This window comes from Ricinus communis, chromosome 7, assembly GCF_019578655.1.
Source record: "Ricinus communis isolate WT05 ecotype wild-type chromosome 7, ASM1957865v1, whole genome shotgun sequence".
NCBI classification, from domain to species: domain Eukaryota; kingdom Viridiplantae; phylum Streptophyta; class Magnoliopsida; order Malpighiales; family Euphorbiaceae; genus Ricinus; species Ricinus communis.
The window spans coordinates 1258700-1281911 of record NC_063262.1 but is presented as its reverse complement, the minus strand read 5'-3'; the positions used below and the strand labels follow the sequence as shown (position 1 = coordinate 1281911).

The window sequence follows — 23212 nt, the reverse complement described above, 5'->3', positions numbered from 1 at the left end:
CAAATATATGTATATAACTGTGACTTCGTAATAGAGAAATTCCAAAAAAGAAAAAAGGTGAAGAAAATGGTGTTTATTTAATTCCTTTTTCTTATCTACTCCAAAGTATAGTGCAAGTTTTAGTTAAGGAGAAGCACCGACGGCAAAAATAAAGATCCGAGAGTGGGCCCAAGGCAAGAATTCCGTGTTGAAAGGGGGAGCATGTCGTGACTATGGCTGGCCGGCACGTGTACTTTTTGGCCTTTCAATTATTATTATTATTGTTTTTTTTTTTAAAACTAGATCATATACAATTAAATATATTTTGAATTCTAGTGCATAATCAATTAAAAGAATTAAAGACATATGGGTAATTTCGTGGTAGAAGAGGAAGAGGAAGAGGAAGAGGAAGAGAAAACGTAGGGGAGACAGATCTGGTGAGGTAGCAGAAAGTGGCGTTTGTTTTGTGGACCCCAAGTATATATAGTACAGAAAGATCATTACCATAATTTTATTTATTAATTTATCTGATCTTATTGCCGCCGCTGGGGACCACCCTGTCCGCGTCGGCGGAATCTGTGGAGTGGATTTCGCTTCATGTTCATGCAATGCATCATCATTACATTTGTAAAAATATATTAATGTCCAGTCATCCATCCCATCAGCAGCATTCCTTGTTACTCACTTACAAACCATTTCCCTTCCTCATTTATTATGCTCTCTATATTAGGCTTGAACTGATTCCATTAACGAATTTGAATTTCCAACACTCAATTTCAGGTTCATTTTTTATGGGTTTAAGTAGAGCATGCACAGTTATAATTCCCCTAATCTATGTTAATTAAGAACATCTTAAGAGGAATAAAATTATAGGGTCAAACAGTATCATTAAAGAAAATGATCTAATTAGATTGATATGTAACAAATTATATTTAATAAAATCTTGGATGGGAAATTTCTTAGCATGGACCATTTCTGCAATATTTAATTTAATATTAATCAGCTGCTAAGCATAAAATTTCTCAGATTATTTGGTTACAATTTTCTTTTTTCTAACCGATGCCGTGCAAATTACTCGCGCGTGGGGATGGAACAACAAAGCAAAGGACACCATAGAGCCGTGACGCCACGTGAAGTGGTGCGTACGGCGCAGAGAAACCGCGACGACTTTTTCTTATTTAAACTTCTGTGACGTGTCGAAAATCCAGAGACAAAAAGCTCCCGCCGCCAGTATTAATGGAATTCTTTTTTTGGATTTCATTTAAAAAATTTTGAATTATTTCGTCATTATCTTATTACTCTCCCTTTCAAAACCGTGGGGTCCATTTGCGCACTCACTAAGTGCACCGCTTGTCTCTCCACGCGTCACAATCTCTCTGTCTCTCTCTCTCTAGCAGCGCCTACTACTGCTACTGCAAAAGCTTTTCTTTTGACTTTGGGCGGTTGCTGCTACCACCAGCACCAGCACCAGCACCAGCACCAGCACCGCACCGCCTCTTTAATGTCCTTTATTGGGTTTGAGTATGGGCCGATGGGCTGCTAAAGATTGGAAAAGATGTTGGTAGTTACAGTTTAGGGCTGGCATGGGCCGGGCTTTGTACTACTCACTCAGCCCATGGCATGGGCCTAGAAGTGGAAGTGTAGTTGTGTTTTTGAAGCAACTATTATTGCATCAACCGTACCAATCCCTATCTTTTGCATAGCATACGTAACGATCAAGTGCTGTTGTCACCATTAGTGAAATTTATTTGATGATGGGATCCAAGAACTCGTGAGATTAGTGATTGAAAATAAATCATTTATTGGAAGATTACCAAATTAATCACTTCTCTGAATAAGATAAAGCGAATCTTAAAATTATAAAATTTATTATTAAAATTATAAAATACAAATATAGATTTATGTAAAAACTCGGGATATTTATCGAGTACAACACATGGAGAGAGTAGGCCCAGGTAGTTTCCTGTCTGTATAACCAACCTCGACGGATGATGGCATCAGGGTAAACTGGAGGAAATTTCCTGCAGCATATCTAACGGTCTTATTCCGCATCCTCACAAAGTCAAACAGTAGTAACGCCCTTACCAAACCACCCCCGGTTCATCGTCTCCAAAACAGAAGAAGAATAGTAGAATAGAGCACAGAGACCCAACACCAGGCCTTAATTTTTCTTTTCTGAAAAAAGCGTCAATAACACAAAGGTATGATCTCTATCTCTCGCTCTCTCTCTCTCTGATAATTCCAAATTGAACAAGTCAGTTGAATTTGAAAGCATTCGAATTCGATTCGTTTCAGAATTTCAAGTTTTATCGCATTGATTGTTTTAAAGATCCAGCTAACTTTTCTTTATTAATTTAGAATGGTTTAAAGTGTAAATTATTATCTTAATGTCTTTTCATTGTGTGATTACATGTAATTTTATTCATTTATTCTTTTTGTATGGCCTTTTGCAGGTTATGAAGCTGTGAAGTAAATTTATTGTCAATGTGTTGATTCTGAATCGTTTGTAGGTCTTAAAGTCAAAATGAAGAGATTTGTTTACATAAATGACGATGAATCACCAACGCATGAATTATACTGTGATAATCGAATTTCAAATAGAAAATACACCTTATTGAATTTCCTTCCCAAAAATTTATGGGAGCAATTCAGGTACCCAATTTATAATCAGATTATTCATTTTGAGCTATCATTCGGTTTTCATTGTTTGCTAACAATTATTATGTTCGTGTTTTTCTTTTCCTTTTTCAGCCGGTTTATGAACCAGTATTTCTTGTTGATTGCTTGTCTTCAGCTATGGTCACTTATTACTCCGGTAAACCCTGCGAGTACGTGGGGTCCGTTAATCTTTATATTTGCTGTCTCAGCTACTAAAGAAGCTTGGGATGATTATAATAGATACCTTTCTGATAAGAAGGCGAATGAGAAAGAAGTTTGGGTTGTTAGGCAAGGCATTAAAAAACATGTATGCAAATCTGTTTCTTTTTGTCTGATACGTTTTGATTATGTATATACATTGTTTGTAGTTTTGCATTTAATAAAAGAATGATTAGTGTAAGTTTTCAGTTAATTTTACCTTTGTTTGGAAAGTCTAGAAAATGCAAGAGTTCAGTTCGAGTCAATTCTCCTATTTGGGAAGCTTATAGTTGCTCGGATTCAGTTCTTTTAACTTAGAAAGACAAGGAATTGTGAAACATGATACAAGAAATTGAATTCTTGCACATGATTTATTCTAATTGATTTAGATAAACATCTGGACAATAAATTGATCCACTAAATGTATATGTATTCTTTACTGCTAAAGCTTAGTATGATCATATTTATAACTTTTCTCATTTATTTATTAACTTGCTGGTACTGAATATTCATTTGTAGATCCAAGCACAGGACATCTGTGTGGGCAATATAGTGTGGCTTCGTGAGAATGATGAAGTGCCATGTGATCTTGTTCTGATTGGTACCTCAGATCCTCAAGGAATCTGTTATGTGGAGGTAAAACTCAATACTCTTTAGTAAATGTTAAAGTTGTGACTATTGCTTGTTATATGTGAAATCTTGTTCTTTCTTGTGGTGTTATTGTTTCCATTCTGCATCTTGAGTAGCATGTATATTACAAGCATGGAAATACCAGGTTAACAAAAATTGTAATTATACCAAGTGTAGCTGGCCTGAGAATGAGGCTTGTGTTGGATTTGAAGTGCCATCAGCTCGCTACACACAATATTCCCTCTTTTACACTTGATTGAGGCAAAATTATTATGTCAAACCAAATTATTATGGATCATAACTTTGGTCAAAATGATTTTGAGTTGCTAATTCAGCTGAAGTAACTCGATCCATTCCCCTCTTGCTCTTCTTGCCCTCTCAAAGGAACTTACTCTTGACCATGTGTGGAAATTAGGAGGTTTTTCCCCTATGAAGGACCTAAGCAAATGGGATCTTTGATATCTATCAGATGGTGAAATTGTAACATCCATTTTCAAGAATGTGCTTATCTTTTCTATTTTTGGATCTTGATTGTCTACCATAACATGCAGACAGCTGCCTTAGACGGTGAAACTGATCTGAAGACAAGGGTAACACCCTCTGCTTGCATGGGAATAGATGCTGAATTGTTGCACAAAATCAAGGCAAGTCCTTCAGATGCCCAATCTTGTAGAGTTTGTTATTATTTTGCCATCAGTTTGGATGTTCCTAACCTTGTTAAAATCTTTTTATCCTCAGGGTGTTATTGAGTGTCCAACTCCAGATAAGGACATCAGAAGATTTGATGCGAATCTGCGGTTGTTTCCTCCTTTTATTGATAATGATGTTTGCCCTTTGACTATAAAAAACACAATTCTTCAGTCTTGCTACTTGCGAAATACGGAATGGGCTTGTGGGGTAGCCATCTACACAGGCAAGTTTATATTCTGTCAAGCAGGATGATCAAAAATAAATTTATGATATTCTTAAATTATTGGCTCTTTACTTGTTTGTTATGCTTGAGCTTCCAATATGAATTGATTGTTAGATAAATTACACATAGAAATGTACAAACTTGCAATTCATAGAAAAGAAATTGCGTGTCTGCATGTGCTTATTTATAAAAGAAGACATAAATAGATCAATAGAGAGAGTGATGACTTGCCAATTCATAAACAGATTTTACCTTGTTCTTGCTGGGGCTTAACTGCTTAAGTTAGGATTAGTGTTATTTAGTACATGTACATGCATTTGATATGAGTACATAAGAAAAGATTAGTGTACTGATCAATTTGTTTTTCTTTATGTATAGCTTCTTATAGAATTATTTAGCTTGTTCTTTAGACTACATCACATTGTTGGTAAAATTTCTTGAATGTCATATGAGTTTTGAATGACAAACTGTGACTTGTCTGTCTCTTTCACCTCTGTTACATTTTATGCTGAATTATTTCTGGGATTATTTTCTGGTAGGCTATTAAGGCTTTATTTCCCCTTGTGATAATTTCTGTGTTCCCATGATCGATTTGGTGTTCTTGTGTGTAATATCTGTATTTTCTCATTTCTTTCCAGGAAATGAAACTAAGCTGGGTATGAGTAGGGGTATTCCTGAACCTAAGCTTACAGCTATGGATGCCATGATTGACAAGCTGACTGGAGCTATATTTGTTTTCCAAATAGTGGTAGTTGTTGTTCTTGGCATAGCTGGAAATGTCTGGAAGGATACAGAAGCAAGAAAGGTTAGTTGCTTGGGAAGTTGAATTCATTTCCGAAGTATTTGTTTGCTATCGTACAGCTCTTAAAGCATTTAGAGACTTGATATATGATGACATTGTGGCTTTTATTTTCTGTTGCAAATCTGAGTGCATCTCCGAGTAAACAATTTCAATAAGCCTATTCATTCTTAATCTGATTTCTAGGACTTATTACAATCGAGGTTTAAGGTTTCCTGAAAAAGGAATTTTCACTTTCTAATTGCAAATAAATATGATAAGGTCATGTCTCTATAATTGTTTTGATACCATGACTACTTAACCCTCTCTCTGTCCCCCTTCCCACTCTCTCCCTCTTTCCCTCCACTTTCTTGTGGTGTTTTGTTCTCTTTGTACACTCTATTTGAATTAAATTATTATAATTTGCAAATTCTAAATTGGAGCCCTATAGCTTTCCTTTTCTTTTGTTGCAAGACAGCTTGTTTCTGAAAATGCTTGGACTATGATGCAATTCTAAATTTATAGTAGCTTAAAATGATATTTTTGTGAGAGTAGATTGCCTCTCTCTGTTTTCCTTTTCTCATTTTTCTTGTTTAGTTATCTGGGTTCGGTTTCCTTCAATCAACATTTTGCCTGTGATTTTATCTCATTTCGAAATGACAATTTTCTAATTGTTAACTTCAAATATACATACTCACTTTCTCTGTTTCCTTTGTTTGCAGCAATGGTATGTTCTATATCCAAATGAAGGTCCATGGTATGAGCTACTGGTAATCCCTCTGAGGTTTGAACTACTATGTTCCATCATGATACCCATATCTATTAAGGTAAGTGCTAGTTACATACTATCAATTTCTTATTATCAACACTGGTGTTTGGTGGTTTGAAGTCCCTTTAAGTTGTAGACATCTAGAATACCCAATCTGTTAACCCTCAAGATGCAAGAAGTGTTATGGTAGAAATGTTTTGACTCCTGATTAAGTTTGGGGAAACCTATTATATGCCCTTCTAGAATCAATCTTATAAGTACTATTGAGAAACTACTGAGGCAATAGCATGTACTTTTCGTTATGTAAATATAAGTTTCTTATGACTTATTTATGAGATCTTGAGAGTTTAAGAAGTAACAGTGATAGTCTTTTACTGAATTCCGGGAATCAACATTTTCTGTGCTATATGTGTTGCTGAGGCAATGTAGTCAATTAGTTTTCCTGGTATATAATATTTTAGCTTTAGGTTTAATGCACCCCCTGGTATAATGAATAAATTTTCGAACTTATTTTCTGTTGCAGGTGTCTTTAGATCTTGTGAAGAGCTTATATGCTAAATTTATTGATTGGGATGCTGAGATGATTGATCATGAAACTGGTTGTTCATCTCATGCTACTAAGTAAGTTGAGACTCTATAAAATCATTATATATGACACTAAAAGCCTTGATCTTTAAATGATATGAAAATTGTGTTAATTTTTGAAGAGGCATTCATTGTGTGTGGCAGCACAGCAATAAGTGAGGACCTGGGACAAGTGGAGTACATTTTGACTGACAAAACCGGAACTCTTACAGAAAATAAAATGGTGTTTAGAAGATGTTGTATCAATGGCATTTTCTATGGGAATGAGAGTGGGAATGCCTTGAAAGGTTTCTCTCTCCTCTCTCTTTGGGAATAACATTTTTTTCTTTGTAATTAAATGCTATTGGATAGGCTGATGGTCTTTGCAGAGTGTTAGCGATACCATTCATTATTAGCTCCATAAAGATATTGCAAAAAAGTGTACCTTTAAAGCCTTTGCTACCAACCATTTTGTTCTCTCAGCCTCCATTTTCAGAACTTTCTTAACAAAAGTATGGTTTTCTAATTTGAATTGTGAACATGAATTTTCTCTTTTTTAAGGTCTTGAAATTATGCAGTCTATGAAGCATTCATTATAAAAGATATCTGAGATGTTTATGCCCATTTTTTGCACATGTTTCTTTCTTCTTCCTTTCTTATGCCGGTAGTGTTTTCAAAATGTAGATGCTTAAAATTTTCCTGTAATTGATTCTTCCCTAATTACACAGATACTCGGCTGCACAATGCTATTGCTAGTGGATCTCCTGATATTATTCGGTTTCTTACAATTATGGCAATATGTAACACTGTGATACCTGTGCAAAGGTGAGTAGCCTTTCCTTTGGCAAACTTTTCAACTCTTTTATTCTATTTTAATGGTTCCTTTCTATCTTGTCGTTTTCCTCAAAGTTTAGACCATAGAAGATTGTCACTGCCAACATGCACATGATACTTATGACTTTTCTCTTCCTTGTAGCAAAACTGGAGCAATTTTTTACAAAGCGCAGTCTCAGGATGAGGATGCTCTTGTTCAAGCTGCTGCTAAGTTACATATGGTTTTTGTCAGAAAGGATGGAAATATTCTTGGTAAGATACTTCGTTAGAAAAGCTTAGTGAATTTAGTTATTTTAATGGCTCCCATATGAACAAACTTCATTTCTTTTTTTTATGATTGGCAGAGATCAGATACAATTCTTCTATAATACATTATGAAGTGCTGGAGATTCTGGAGTTCACCTCAGACAGGAAAAGGATGTCAGTAGTGGTGAGGGATTGCCAGAGTGGAAAGATTCTTCTTTTGTCAAAAGGAGCGGATGAAGCTATTCTTCCTTGTGCTGCTGCAGGTGATCTTATGTCTTGCATCTTTTTGTTGCTTTCTGAAAAGATAGCAGGGAAGTACTTTAATATGTAATGATAATATTTTTCCACTTTCATGTTTGATGACATTGACAACTACCTATTATATAATCTTCTGGTAATTTGTTTTCTGTGGAACTCTCCAGCCATCACCATTTGATCTTTTAAGATACAGTTTTATCTTAACTGTCTTTCTCTATCTGTATTTGAAGAAATACAAGAGGTATAGCTGACATATGCTCCATCCAGTGTGATTACTCTTAGACAGTAACTTAAGATCATGGCCAGTCAAACTCAATAAAGGAGAAGCCTGGAAATAAATCTGTGTTACACAGCATTTGTTATCTATTTGACTTTATGATGACTTGCATATTTCCTGGACAAAAAGGCGTTTTAAAATGTTTATACTGGCATTCTTGAATAATGCCGTGTTACTTTTTACTGCTCTGGGAACTCTGAATTACAACTCTTGAGAAAGAATCAGCGCAACTGTAGTATCATATTGTAGCATTGCTGTTTTCTTTCCAGATTTGCAATATATGGTAAATTGGTTTACAGCTGAGACCTTCCTAGCCTACTAACTCTCTGGCATCAATATCTGAAACTCAGTTCTCTCTCTCTCTCTCTCTCTCTCTCTCTCTCTCTCTCTCTAGGTGTTATTGGTATAGGTTTTCAGGTATCTCTACAGCTTTCAGATAGTAGTCAATAGGACTTTAATAATTGTAGTGGATTGCTCTATCGAGGTAATAGGGACACACTGAGCTATTTCTTTTCCTAGTCTCAGATTCTAGCAATGAAAATAACTACCTACAAAATGGAAACAGGAAAGCTTCCAGTAGAAGATGGTAAATCTTAGTAGTGATAGATGGTGGTTTGTTTGATATACTAGTAGTTCAGGGTGAAGTACCCTAACGCACCTTGTAGATACAGACAAAATAGTATCTCTGGTAATACCTCCATTGCATGAATATCTGCTAATGCAACACCAATTCCAGGACAACAAACAAGGATATTTAATGAAGCTGTAGAACAATATGCCCAATTGGGGCTGCGGACATTATGCTTGGCTTGGCGGGAACTAAATGAAGATGAATATCAAGAGTGGTCTTTGATGTTCAAAGAAGCCAGTAGCACATTAGTTGATAGGGAGGTAAAGGATACATTTCATCTAAATAATCCTTTTTCTTTAATTCTTTTTTTATTTAATGCCAGCTAAGCAACATATACATGCTTGAGTCTCATATATCACTATTTCCTGCAGTGGAGAATAGCTGAGGTCTGCCAGAGATTAGAACATGATCTTGAAGTTCTTGGAGTTACTGCAATAGAGGATCGCCTACAGGTGAACAATTTCATAATTGGATCATCGACATCCAACTCTTAATACCGTTAGATGCTGAAATCCGATATCTTCATCTTTTGGATTTCTTTTCAGGATGGTGTACCTGAAACAATTGAGACACTTAGAAAAGCAGGAATTAATTTTTGGATGCTAACTGGAGACAAGCAGAATACTGCTGTACAAATTGCTCTTTCATGCAATTTTATTTCACCGGGTAGATTGAAAATTCATTGAGATTCATTCTTTCATATATTGTCAGCCTCTGTTTATCTTTCAGTTGTTCCAAAATTTCTAAATGTAAGAAATTCATCTTTCCGTTCTAAGGGATAACACCCATTAAGTTTTTCCTTAAAACGGCTTGCTCAATTTTGGAATTTGCAACTATCTATGCACCATTCCATCTATCCTGCGCGGTGGCACATATCCAAAACTTTCATGTGTTAGCAAAGGGTCCATTGTCTCTGTATATGTTGCTATCATTTATGGTTCATTCAAATTCATTGTATTGTCTACTGAACATTTTATTTCACCTTCAAATTTTATGGATCTATGACACTTTTGCTTTCTTTTCCCCTTTTTCTTGGCAGAGCCAAAAGGTCAGCTTCTCTTAATTGATGGTAAAACTGAGGATGAGGTTTCTAGAAATTTAGAGAGAGTTTTACTTACAATGAGGATAACAACTTCAGAACCAAAGGTGAAACACTTCTTCATATGCAACTTTAAATTATTTTCCTTCATTTGTATCTTTAATGCATTTTAATTCTTATCATCCATGCTTATTAATTCATTGTTCAATTGAGCTAAAAGAGAATCACTATTTGCAGTATGACTTGATGAATCACTTAAGTAATAACGAAGTTATTGCTATTCATGATTGAGTCATGCACTTGATACTGAATCACATTGCATTTGTATTAAAGACATTGTAGTTGAAGCCCTTTAGAATTTGTCCTTGGCCATGGCCAGAATGAAGTTTTTCGTCTGGTACATTTCTAAGTAGAGTATGTAAGGAGCTCTTTTGAAAGTAATTCAACGGATAATGCTTTCACACAAATGTTTCGTACGGAATCGGTTCTGCTGTGGGCTTTTCTAAACTACTTTGAACATTATTTAAAAAAATTCTTAGATAATTGTATATTTTTTTCTCCTTAGGATGTTGCATTTGTTGTTGATGGCTGGGCCCTTGAAATCTTACTGAAGCATTATCGGAAAGCTTTTACTGAATTGGCAATATTGTCAAGGACTGCCATATGTTGCCGCGTGACACCATCACAAAAAGCACAGGTCAGATCTGAATTTAATATTGGCCTTTCTTTTTCAGGATTTACCTTTTATTTTCAAATTGAAAGTGAAGTTTACTGATAACTTCAGTAAAGTCATACTGATTTGAAATATATGATACTTCTGTTTGAAGCTTGTGGAGCTTCTGAAATTATGTGACTATAGAACATTGGCTATTGGAGATGGTGGGAATGATGTAAGAATGATACAACAAGCTGATATTGGAGTTGGCATTAGTGGGAGAGAAGGACTACAGGCAGCAAGGGCAGCTGATTATAGTATTGGAAGTAAGTTGTGTTATATGTGTGCATGTTGTGTTTCTGTGTAGGTTGAACTTTATTATTATATCGTTCATATATTTGATGCTCTGAATGCATTGGCTTTGCTCTGAAGTGTATCTAGTTTAGATGCTTATCTATAGTTGTTTCTTTAATGCTTCACTAAGTTATTAAAATTTTTTAAGAGTGATTCTTTAATGCGTATCTGTTGTGACTTTTTATAAACACCAATGCTCTCACCAAAGTTATTAAAATCAAACCTGATGTACAAGTTCGGATGCTTTGCTGGTTTTATTGTAACTTCTTCAATTCTCTCTAGTTTGTACATACTTATACAACCAATAAAATTTATTTCAATTTCATAAAAGATACCTTTTATTGCAAAGTCCTGTAAGCATTAAAGTGCTGAAAAGAGGGCACTTTAGATCTGTAACTGTAAATAAGTTATTGTTAGTCACTTCAACTATGAATTTCTTTTCCACTGGCATATCTTGGCCTGGTCTTCTTTGCCTTCTTTCTTGTAGTGTATAGAATCTTTGAAGATGAGTTGAAGTTTTTGCTCAGGAATGAAATTGTAGGAATTGAGCTGAGGATATGCTAAGGCTAAAAATATCAATCTTCTGACATAGTTAGATTTATAGCAGAAGATCAAACAGTTTTGGTTAAGATAATCAACTGGTTGAACTTAAGAATAACTTTTGAAGTCTTATATGGATAAATGTATGCTTCTGCTAACATGGTGAATTAATTTCTTTAAGATGCTTTCAGTCGCCAGTATAAGAATATTTCTTTTCAATTTTCTTTGCGATTTTTTGTTTTTGACCTTTTGGATTGCTTTTTTTTTTTTTTTTCTTTTGATATGCAGAGTTCAGGTTTCTGAAAAGACTTATACTGGTACACGGGCGCTATTCATATAACCGAACAGCATTTCTATCTCAATATTCTTTCTATAAATCCCTATTGATATGTTTCATTCAGATCTTGTAAGTTTCAATATTTGGTGCCCTGTTTTTCTGCTCTCCCTCTCTTAATTTATAGTGGGTACATTAAATTATAATGAAAAAGTTGTGCTTTTGTTAGACCTAATAGTTTCCTTTCTTCTTTACTAAAATTAGTATGCATTCAGTTTTTCTTTTATTTCAGGTGTTTCTGGAACCAGTCTTTTCAATTCTGTTAGTCTGATGGCATATAACGTGTTCTATACTAGTATACCTGTTCTAGTTAGTGTACTTGACAAAGATCTTAGTGAAGGAACAGTAATGCAACATCCTCAAATTCTTTTCTATTGCCAAGCTGGAAGGTATGCTTATTTTCTACATTGGTAACAATTTTTGTCCAGTTTCTTAAGTGATTGGATTCATGAGGATGTTAGTTAATGCAAGTTGCATTCTGCATGAAATTATAGTTTCTTCAGGTCTATGTTCATTAAACTGATAGTCATTCTTGATACAGGCTTCTTAATCCAAGCACATTTGCTGGATGGTTTGGTCGATCTCTGTTCCATGTGAGTACTGTCAATTTTGTACAGCTTTTGTTAAGTAATAGTTATATTTTTTTCACCTACTATCCATTTCTTTTCTAATTGACATTCAGAGAAAAGAACATAGAAAGCTCGGATTTAATGGAACCTAATTTGTATGACAATACTGCTGATCAAACTTCACTATTTAATTGATTGAATCCACATGCACAAGTGATTAAGAAAAATGAAAATTTTACTTCAATTCTCAGCCGATTCAATAAACATGATGAATCTGTTGAAATAATGTGTTGATATCAAACTTTTGAGGAATAATTCTTCTGCATTCAAAGCACAAATTTTTGAACTTTTAGGAATTAATATGCTAGCTTTAATGGCTCCAGATGTGAAGCTGAAAGAAGACGTGGATATTCTGATTTTCAAGTTTACGGGTTCTGAAATAATGAACTCGAGCTTACCCCTACACTTTAGAAGACACTAGATAATGTTTTAATGCTGTTCTGAGGGGATCCCTATATCTACAGAAGAACTCAATTTCCTGTTTTAGATATGAGTTTACTTGATTTTTATGTGTCGTCTTCTCGAGTTTATAATATATATTGATATACTGGGATGATTTTCAGGCAATTGTTGTATTTGTAATCAGTATACATGCATTTGCTTATGAAAAAAGTGAAATGGAGGAGGTTGCAATGGTAGCACTCTCTGGATGCATATGGTTGCAAGCTTTTGTTGTAGCACTAGAAACCAAGTAAGCTTCCATCTCTTGTCTATGTTTGAACCTTGAACTTTATGATTTTTGAACTGTATAATGAGATAAGTTTTAGCTTGACTAAAGACTAGTTACCTTTCAAATTATACAAATCGCGATAGAAAATGGGCTTAGCAAACAACAGATTGATATTTGAAAATACCAAAAGATTTATTGGCTCTAATCTTGGCAATCACATGCAGCTCCTTTACAATATTACAACATCTTGCCATATGGGGGAATTTGATTGCATTTTATGTCATCAACTGGATTGTTAGCGCCATTCCATCGGCAGGGATGTATACAATAATGTTCCGCTTGTGCAGACAGCCATCATACTGGATAACTGTATTTGTAAGTATCACTTGCGATTCATTCTTGTTATTTCTCCTTTATCCAATACTTTGAACTGTGTATTAGGCTAGCCTTACTTGGTCACCGTTCACCGCGGATTGCGTATAGAAATTGACTTATTACTTTGCAGCTCATAGTTGCCGCAGGAATGGGACCAATACTAGCTCTAAAGTACTTCCGCTATACATATAGACCCAGTAAAATCAACACTCTCCAGCAGGCTGAACGTTTGGGTGGGCCAATATTGTCTCTGGGAAATATCGAATCACAACCAAGATCAATTGAGAAAGAAGTTTCTCCATTATCTATTACCCAACCCAAGAGCAGAAGTTCAGTTTATGAACCTCTGCTATCAGATTCTCCAAACACTAGAAGATCTTTTGGATCAGGAGCTCCATTTGACTTCTTTCAGTCCCAGTCCAGATTGTCTTCTTCGACCTACTCCAGAAATTGTAAGGACAACTGAATTCTTCTACTTTGATTCATTGGCATAAAAATTAATGTATAGGCGGCAGAATTGATCATCAAGTCTGTTAGGGCATACCAGCATTTTGTCTATCATTTTTCCTAGAAATGTAAATGATAGCGGCACCCCATGATTCATGATTTATACCCCAATCTCCACACACATCCAATTTTTGCTTAGTGAGAACTGGATATATGTTTTTTGCACAATAGCAGGAAGATGTTTTAAGTCTAATCTTAATTTTATTCAACAATAAACTGGAATTATTTAGATTGAAAAAAAAAAAAAAAGAGCAGTCCCTTTAGCATGAAAGAGAGTTATTATGTGGGACATTTCATTAAAGTTATCTGGGATTGTGGACTTACGACAGAAAATAGAAGGCAAGTTCTGATGAAATATCTTTTCTTAAATATTTGTTTAGTTTCCTTCCTCCCTATCAAGGACATTATGTTTGTTGCCACCCTCAGATCCTTTTTTTTGTTTTTTTGTTCTTGAGGAGGAGATAATTCCTCAAACAGTATTTACTGTAAATATCATCTCAATTATATTATATGAACCTTTCAAGTCCCACCTATGCTTTTTGTCTTTTCATTCCTTATTTTATTTATTCCGACACTGGCTCATAGGTCCAAGTCCAAGGATTGCATCCAGAAATCTCCTCTGAAACTACCTCTGATGTTCAGTTGTGTCAGCTACTAGGAGATCTAGAACTTTCTCTATTTTACATTCCCTTTTATTGGATAAATCCCAAAAGCTAACCAATACTTTTAAGTCTGGCCACAGTTCGTGAACTGGCGGTTTCGGTTCAAGAACCGCTGGTTCATTATTCCCTGATATATGGAATGGCCATTTTTGGTGCACAGTTTTTGGCTCCGATCTAATTCTTTTTTAGAAAACTACTATTTAAAATAAATTGATTTTTTTTATTGGTTGTAATTGGAACCAGATCTGTCGAATCTTAAATCAGAATCGACAAACGGGACCGGATCTGAACCGATCCTTGTCCGGTTCGAACTCGTTCCAATCCAGTTTGGTTGAATTGGATGTGGCCAGGCCCAACTGTTCTTATATTTAATATTTATATCATTTTATTAATAAAAAACTTTAAGAAATTAATTTCCTTTCATACTGAATAATTAATTTTTAATTTAAGGAAAAATAAAATTTTAATAAAAGTTCTGATAATTATCGATTAGTAGAGGAAATATTTTAAGAGAAATTAGAGTATGAGCAAGCAATGCTGTCGAAAGCTATGACAAGTTTTTTCTTTTGAAGTTTGTATATGTTTTATTATAATCATTGTTGAATTAAAAATCAAGTATTTTAATTTTAGAGAGTGTCTAATAAATTAATGTATCACTTAAAACATTAAAATTTTAGCACTTACTATTTTTAAGATGGTTTGATAACATAATATAAATTCAGTTTATAAGTTTTTATTAAGTTAAAAATCACTTAAAATAAAGTTGGAATGGTTAAAATGCTAAGTTTTTAGTTTCTAATTTTTTTATATATGTCCAATCATGAATCTTAATGGTTTTAATTGTTACAATTACTAAATATTTAGTATTTAAAAGTCTCAATATTCATTATATTCAACGCATAAAATTCAATATTTAAATATTCAATTATAATAATCAATATTATCAAATGCCACTTAGTTATTTAAATATAATTTTCTTAAATACAATTTTATATGGAATAATAAATAAATACGCATTTTGCGATGAATACTTTGGTCATAAATATTTATAGTTTTTGATTATTATAAATTTAGTAAATTAATATTCTATTATTTATTTTTCTAATCCATTAAATATATTAATTATTAAAGAGTTGACTATTTCTCCATCTCAATTATTTTCAATTAGGGGTCTCTAAAATATAGTAATAGCATTATTGTCATTTCTCATTTACCAAGTCGCAATAACTTTATTAGTTCTACTAAATTTACCTTCATGTATTTTACTATATCAATTGATCTCGACAAATTTTTTAGGTAAATTACCAAATATCTCTTCATTAAATAAGAAAAGAATGGTGAAATATGCCCTCAAAATCAGATACACTAGCAGTAAGTTCCACTTCTTGAGAAAAATAACAATTACTGCATGGATTAAACCAAAAAAAAAATGTTAAGAGATCAAGGGCTCATTGAAAAGTTGAGACAGGGAGCCATGTTTCTCTTTGAGCTTCAAGGAAAATATTGGATCTAATGCTGATGATGGCCGTGCAAGAAACTGGCAAATGCACAAGCAGATCTATCTATCTAAGAATATGTACCTATTCACAGGTGTCAGCCATACCCTTGGTGAAGTTCAGGAAATCACAGGGGGAGGCAATATAAAGAGGTATGGGGCTATTGTCCTATCAATAGCATTAAATTTTACAATAAATGATATGAAATTGAGAAAGAAAGAAAGAAAAATTGAGAGGGAAGGGTTAAGGCAGGTGGGGGACCCCAGAAGGACTAAAAGGACCCTATCAAGAGTGATATGAAGCATGGGCTGCCCTCCCCCACTCCCACACCATTTCTTGTGATATTGTGACCATTACACCACACCTCACCTAACCCCTAACATTGCACCCAACCCCATCAAAATATTAACCCTACCACAGTTAGAATCATTCCAAACACTCCCTTGTGGCTCCTTTCCCTACCATCCTAGCTGTTCTTTCAGATAAGTACCCCTCCTAGGAAACAAATAATATGCTATCTTCTTATAGAGCAACTCGCCCTCTCTCTATATATATTTTTAATATTTTTGTTTTCCTGGTATAATTTCTTAATTTATCTTATATACCATCATCTTCAATAACTCACATTAAATGGAGTAGGAAGCCTAGGTGGCCAAGTCTTGATGCCTATAGTAACTCACAAAATTATGACCACCCATTAAATTTGGTTAAGTAGTAGATGCATTGCTACTTCATTAAAATTCTCAATTGGTGCTTGTAGCCTATTGATATAAGTAAAAGCTACTCAAGAGTGAATGTTGAGATTTAAATTCAATCACACGCTATTAAATAAATATTTTTTAAATTTTAGTCTAATGACTAAATACTTAATGTCCGGAACGAATTTTTCAATCTCGAGATCTTTTCATTTGGTAATTAATTCTATACATTATAACTTTTTTTAATCTTTTTCTAATATAACACACTAACATACTAACCATATCCGCTATTTAAAAAAAAAACAACCGGTTAAAATGGACACATAGAGAGCTAGACATAAATTAAAAAAAAAAAAAAGAAACTAATAGGGTTTAAAAGCAAAATAGTAGAGAGGAATAATGATGTAGCCTCATAATAATGTTGGCTAGAGACTTGATGGTATTGCTACTCTCATACATTACAAAAGAAAAGAAAATTTAGGTAGATATTAGATAGTGCATAAATGATGGAAGCCACACACACACACTATCATCATGTAGGAGTACTTCAATTGTCCTGCTCCTTAGATGAATGGCAAACCTTCTTGGATTATGGACAAATTACAAAATCAATTTCTTTGACAAGCAATAAAGGCTTCTTTTCTTTTTCTTTCTTTCTTTGCCACTTCATATGTTTAATTCATTCAAACACTTCACACTTGTATGGCTTCTTATACAAAAATTTAAGCCGGTAGTTGGATTTGCCTTTTGCCTTCCCCTATTTGTACATATATGCTTCTCACATTTATCTTTTAATTTTATCTTCCCTCTTTTAATTAATAAAAATTTAACCTAATTGTACCTCTTCTTAGTGAGCCATGGGACCAACTATATGCTTTCATTTATTATTTAATTAGAATCTCGTGAGAAGACAGAAGCATGAAAATTCTTCCAAGGGTCAAATCAGCTAAAAAAGTTGATACAATTGAATTTGCAGCAAGGCAACAGGAAAAGGGCCAAAAAAGAGAAAAAAAAAAACAAAAACAAACTGAAAGACTAACACACAAGAAAATACGAGAAAATATAGAAAAATTAGATTATTGAATAATTAGATTATTCAATTCTTTTTTGTTTTTAAATTAAATTGTTAGAAAAATTATATTATTACATATAAATTTAACTAAACTCGATTAAATTGAATAATTCAACTGCACTCGAATAATAAATATATTTTAATATAATAGATTTAACTATAAAAACTTAACTAAACTTACGAGGTTTTATAAAATACAACAACAAAAATCACTATAAAAATTTCCAAATAATAGAACATAAATGTTATCAATTTCTTAGACAAAGGGCAGCCAAGAATATCTGACAAATGGGATTGGCATTAGCCTGAGAATCCTCAAACAAATATACTCTTTCTCAATTCACCAACTATTCATGCATGCTTGCCACATAGTAACATTAAAAAGATTTGAGATCCTAAATATAAACTATATATAAAAAAAAATCTTAATCCATAAATAAAATCCAAATCCATAATTAAACTTGAAATAACAAAAGAAAAGGTTTGATCATTTCCATTGATTTCATCTTACATCATTAAAGATTCAAAGGTTGCTTCTTCTTCAAGAGAATTCAAGAAACATACAGAACTCCATAAACTTAAAATTTTGACAATATGAAGATAGATCAAGAACAAAAAATCAAGAACTTGAAAATAAAAGAAATTAAAAAAGCAAATAATACCCAATAATTTACACCAAATCTCATATATATAGTGGTCATATATATATATATATATATACCGCTGGTGCCAGGAGCCTCTATATACACATTCAACCATGCATCTTCATCTTCATCTTCATCTTCATCTTCATCTTCATCTTCATCTTCATCCAAGAATCAAGAACCAAGAACCAAGAACAGGATCAGCAAGTTATATCTCGTCTTTCTCTTACATCAAAAGCTCATTAACCCACCCAATATCAGGATCAGCAACTCCTCCATTGTTATTAATCTTGTCAGGATCAGTATCATTGTTAATAAATCCCTTGTTGCTTGAAGAACAATCTCCACTGAAAAAACTCCCATTTGGAGTTGAAGGTGAAAGAATGAACTGTTGTTGCTGATAATCTTCTCCATTCAGAGAAGCAATATCAATCCAAGGAATAGTACCGTTAATATGTCTATTAATAGTACTTGCAGAAACTGGTGAAGTGGCAGCTGCAGCTTCACTGAAATTCATAGCCTCTAAAGAACTCATGAGCTCAGTTAACACATCTTTATAGCTCACGATCCCAGACCTGAGTTTGCTCAAACGATCATTATACCGATAAATAGGTGAAAACCCACTTAAGGATCGCTGTTTCACCGGTGATAAAGGCGGTGATAAGGAAGGAGACAATGGTGGTGACACATGGGACATACCTAGTAAAGTAGAAGTAGGAGAAGAAATCACAGAATGACAAGCTAAGCAGCAGGAATGGGTATGCTTATCATACTTGTTAATAGCTCCGCAAGAAACCTCAGGAAGAATGCGCAGTTGTCGAGGAGAGTGGGCAAAAAAGCAAACCTTTCGTTTACAATTCTTGCCATCTTTACAAGCTTCAGTTCTATAGCGAGAAGGATGTAACCAGCACTCGAAAACACCATGAGCAAACTCACAGGAATCCCCACGGCTACATCCACCACGTCTAAACTCCGGACAGATCGCCCCAGAGTAGTGATACTTGCGGGGATCCCTTCGGAGAGCCTTTTCGCCAGGATGAGCAAAAGGGCAGTCTGTCCAGTCGTGACTGCGGCTGCGAGTGCAACGGCGGACCTTGAACTCATACATACGGAAGTGGTCGGAAGAGTATGGATCTAAATCTTGATCATCTGAACCTCTTTGATCATGGTTATTATCACTACTGATCAAGTCATTACAGGGAAGGAACTTGTGGAGATGGGATTCAAAAGGGGATGATAACATATCAGGAGATGATTCTTGAAACGTTTTCTTGCTAAGGAGTTTTCTTGGAGGAATATCAAGATCTTTGAAAGATTTATTGGGAGAAAAGAGTGGGTGAGAAGGGTAGAGCTTGTGTTGCTCAGCACAAACGGTGCTCATATTTTCTTGGAATCCTAAAGAGAAACTAAACTATATATTTTCTCAAGAAAAGAAAGAAGAGAGAATCAAAGATGAAGAAGAAGAGAGTAGTGCGCAGTAAACGAAGGGGAGAGCATGAAGGCAGTGTTGATGAAGAAGGGAACAAAGGGTGGGGCTAACATATATAGTTGGTTAGAGAGAGAAAAGAATGGAGGTAAGGTATGGGGAGGGAAGGAAAGGGATGCGTGGCTTGATAGCATTTCGGATGAACATGCAAAAAAGAGTAGGTGTCGACTTCTCTCAGTTCATAGCACACAATGCATTGCTATGCCACTTTGCTTTTGGCTTTTGTTATAAATGAGACACATAAATTAAAGTTTCTATAATCCAAATCTATATTTATATCTCTCAAGTTTAGTCCTTTTATTAGTTTAAAATTTATTTTTTGATAAAAAATTTTATTTTATATATCTATCTATATTATATAAAACACATTATTAAAAAATAAAATTTAAAAATATCTATTATTTAAATCTAGAAATTGAAATATTGAATTGATTAGTTCATATATAAATTTAGGGGGTATTTTTTTTTTAATATTATTATTGTAGTTTGGGATTTTATAAAGTGGTGTGTAAATGATAGGGTGACATAAAAGAAAGAAGAGAGTCGTATAGAAGATGAATTAATAAAAGATAAGATGCAACAACTTTAATTTCTCCATACTATGAGCCAAAAACAATGGCTGAGTTTGTATCTTCATTTACATCCAAATCTTTAATAAGTTGCTTTTAAATTAAAGTCGGTTTCGATTTTACTAGAAAACTCTGGTTTAGTCCCAATTTAATAGATTGCTTATTTAGAATGCCTTTATCTTGTCTTCCTACATCAAGTATATCAACTGGTTTAAGAATTTGAAATAAATTTTATTGATAATTATAAATGTTAAAGTCGTTAATAAATATAAAATATATAAAGACATTTATGAATTATTCATGGTTGGATATAAATTGTTGAAAGAAAAAAAAACCTTTTAATTTAAAGTCAAGAATCCTCTGAAAATGAAAGTATTTGTCTCAAACAGAACTGGAGCATAAGTAGAAAAGAAATTTGTTTCTTTTTGTCTTTTTAAGAAAATAAAAGATTAATTAGCCACGGAAGGGATCGTCACAGAAAATATAATAACAAAGACCGGAGAGCGCAAAAACTCATGACCAAAGCGGCGTCGCTAAACAATTTGGCATTTTGCTGAAATACAAAAGTGATTAGCGGCGGAAGAGATGTCGCTGTTAACCGTCGATGTGGTCCCGATGACACCTTCCATAATACACTCTCAAGAGCCTAGGCAGGAAAATACGCTGGTCGCTAATAAAAAAGCAGCGTTCCCGTCACGAATGTGAATTTATTTTGTCGCGAATGAAAAAAGAAGAAGAAAAATCAGAGACATTTGTTGGTCATTTTTTTACTGCTATTCACATTATATATATATATATATTTTTTGGTAGAAGGTTGTTCATAATATTTCAAGTATTTTAAACTTAGATTCTCTTTTATCAGAAATTTTTAAATAATTTGAATTTAATTTTATTTTTTATCAGGCATTTATATAAAATTTCATAAAATTATTGAACTCAAGACTGCTGATATGAACTCACACTAATGACCTTAAAATAATGATCTTTTTCATCTATTTATTTATGATAAAATACTAATTTTTCTAACATAAAGTTATTATAATTAGAATTAACTTTTTAATTTTTTTCAATGTCTTAGTTATTATTTTTTATTTAATTAAATAACCACGAATGACTCTAATTTACTTACGTGAAAGCTATATATACTATTTGCAATATTTAAAAATATGTATACTATGAAAGCAATTTAAAAATAAAGTTGCCTATATCGCAATCTTAGCTATATCTTCTCAAATTCTAAATTTTCTAAATTCAGGCACACAATTTATTCAATTAAAACTACTTTTTGCATTTTTCTTACATTAGTATTGAGCCTTCAAATAATATCATTTGACAATGAAATAACTTCAAAAAAATCAAATCAAGCACAAAAAAAAGGACAATTATCCCAACTATGAAACTAAAAAAATTTATTTAATGGTCCAAATGATATTGAAAACAAAAAGAAGAAAATTCAGTGATTTGTATTATCTTTTGTTGTTGTTGTGGATGCCAACTTAAAACTTTGAATGTATTATTAAGTATGTCTATTTTATGTTCGTTAAAATATTTAGAAACATAAATTTTAGAGAAAAAGTTGAAATACTTTTGCACTAGTTAATACTCTACTACGACAAATTCAGTGAGTAATACTTTATTTTATAGTTTTTATTAAGTGTAAACACTTAATTATATAATTTTTTTTATAGGAATCATGAATCTTTTATTATTAGAAATAAAAAGTACAACTTGATCAATAATTAAAAAAGAAATCACTATAAAAAGAAAATTTCATTTAAATAGTAAAAAAAATTTAAATTTGTATTTCATGCTATTCAATTATGTTGATATAACTCTTTTAATTTCGGTGATCTGCACACTCCACTTAGTGGTTATTTTAAACCACAAATTAATTTTTTAGTCTTTAAATAAATCCAATTAAAATATCAATAAAAAAAAATTTTACTCTGCAAAAAAAGTTCAAATATCATAAAGAATATAACCAAAATCCCAACAAAGGGAATCAAAATCCCCATAAAAGGATAAAAAAACTCTAATAATAATAAAAAAATAAACATATTTAAATTAAAATAGAATGATATAAATAAATAAATAAATAAATCATTGCCGATTTTAAATCGAGGCTAAAAGAGATTCACTTATATTTATTTTCTTTACTGCTGCTCCAATTTTCCTTTATAATTTTATTCAGGCAGTTGTAGCCAATTTTATGTTTTCTACTTATCTATTTGTTTAACTTAAAAAATAAAAAAAAATGAAATAATAATGCTAACTATGACATAAAACGATTAACACATGGTTTGAAATTTTCATGAAAAATTAATGTAATCATAATATATTAAAGAAATCTTTTACACCTTAAAATCTTATTTCATGCACTAATAATTGATGTGAAACAGGCAGAATTTAAGGAACAAAGACAAATCCAAGCATTAATAGGACAAGTAAAATTCAATTAATTTCTTAGTCTTCTTGTCCAACAATTTCACAAAATTCTCACCAAGACAAAAATGGACTATTTAAGAAAACTACATTTAGACAATAAGGTCACAAAATCTGTCTTATTTCATAATGAAAATGATTCAGTCTACATATAAATTATTAGATCACATGCTCGATGGATTGACTATACGATCTGAAATAATCATTCCACGACTTACTAAAAAAAATGATAAACTCTTACTAATATCAGTATAAGTCGGACTGCAAAACTTAAACTCGAGACTTTCTTTAATAAGTATGTAGTC

General features: G+C 33.0%; 2 protein-coding genes across 2 annotated transcripts; one reads left to right on the top strand and one right to left on the bottom strand.

Annotated features, from left to right (window-relative positions):
- Positions 1–1873: 1873 nt before the first annotated feature.
- On the top strand, positions 1874–13941 carry LOC8269144 (phospholipid-transporting ATPase 2). The gene is made up of 25 exons (XM_002517828.4): positions 1874–2180; positions 2433–2631; positions 2731–2944; positions 3355–3471; positions 4017–4109; positions 4204–4378; positions 5017–5183; positions 5879–5983; positions 6449–6546; positions 6655–6797; positions 7218–7314; positions 7466–7575; positions 7668–7832; positions 8841–8995; positions 9107–9187; positions 9281–9401; positions 9775–9881; positions 10340–10471; positions 10602–10755; positions 11612–11729; positions 11873–12046; positions 12199–12250; positions 12850–12977; positions 13181–13331; positions 13462–13941. Exons 2-25 carry the CDS (start codon positions 2504–2506, stop codon positions 13795–13797), a joined length of 3321 nt encoding a protein of 1106 aa, XP_002517874.3. The 5' UTR covers positions 1874–2180; positions 2433–2503; the 3' UTR covers positions 13798–13941.
- A 4292-nt stretch (positions 13942–18233) lies between these two features.
- LOC8269145 (zinc finger CCCH domain-containing protein 2) lies at positions 18234–19950 on the bottom strand. Its single transcript, XM_015718412.3, has one exon. The coding sequence runs from the start codon at positions 19789–19791 to the stop codon at positions 18637–18639; it is 1155 nt and encodes a 384-aa protein (XP_015573898.1). The 5' UTR covers positions 19792–19950; the 3' UTR covers positions 18234–18636.
- Positions 19951–23212: the final 3262 nt, after the last annotated feature.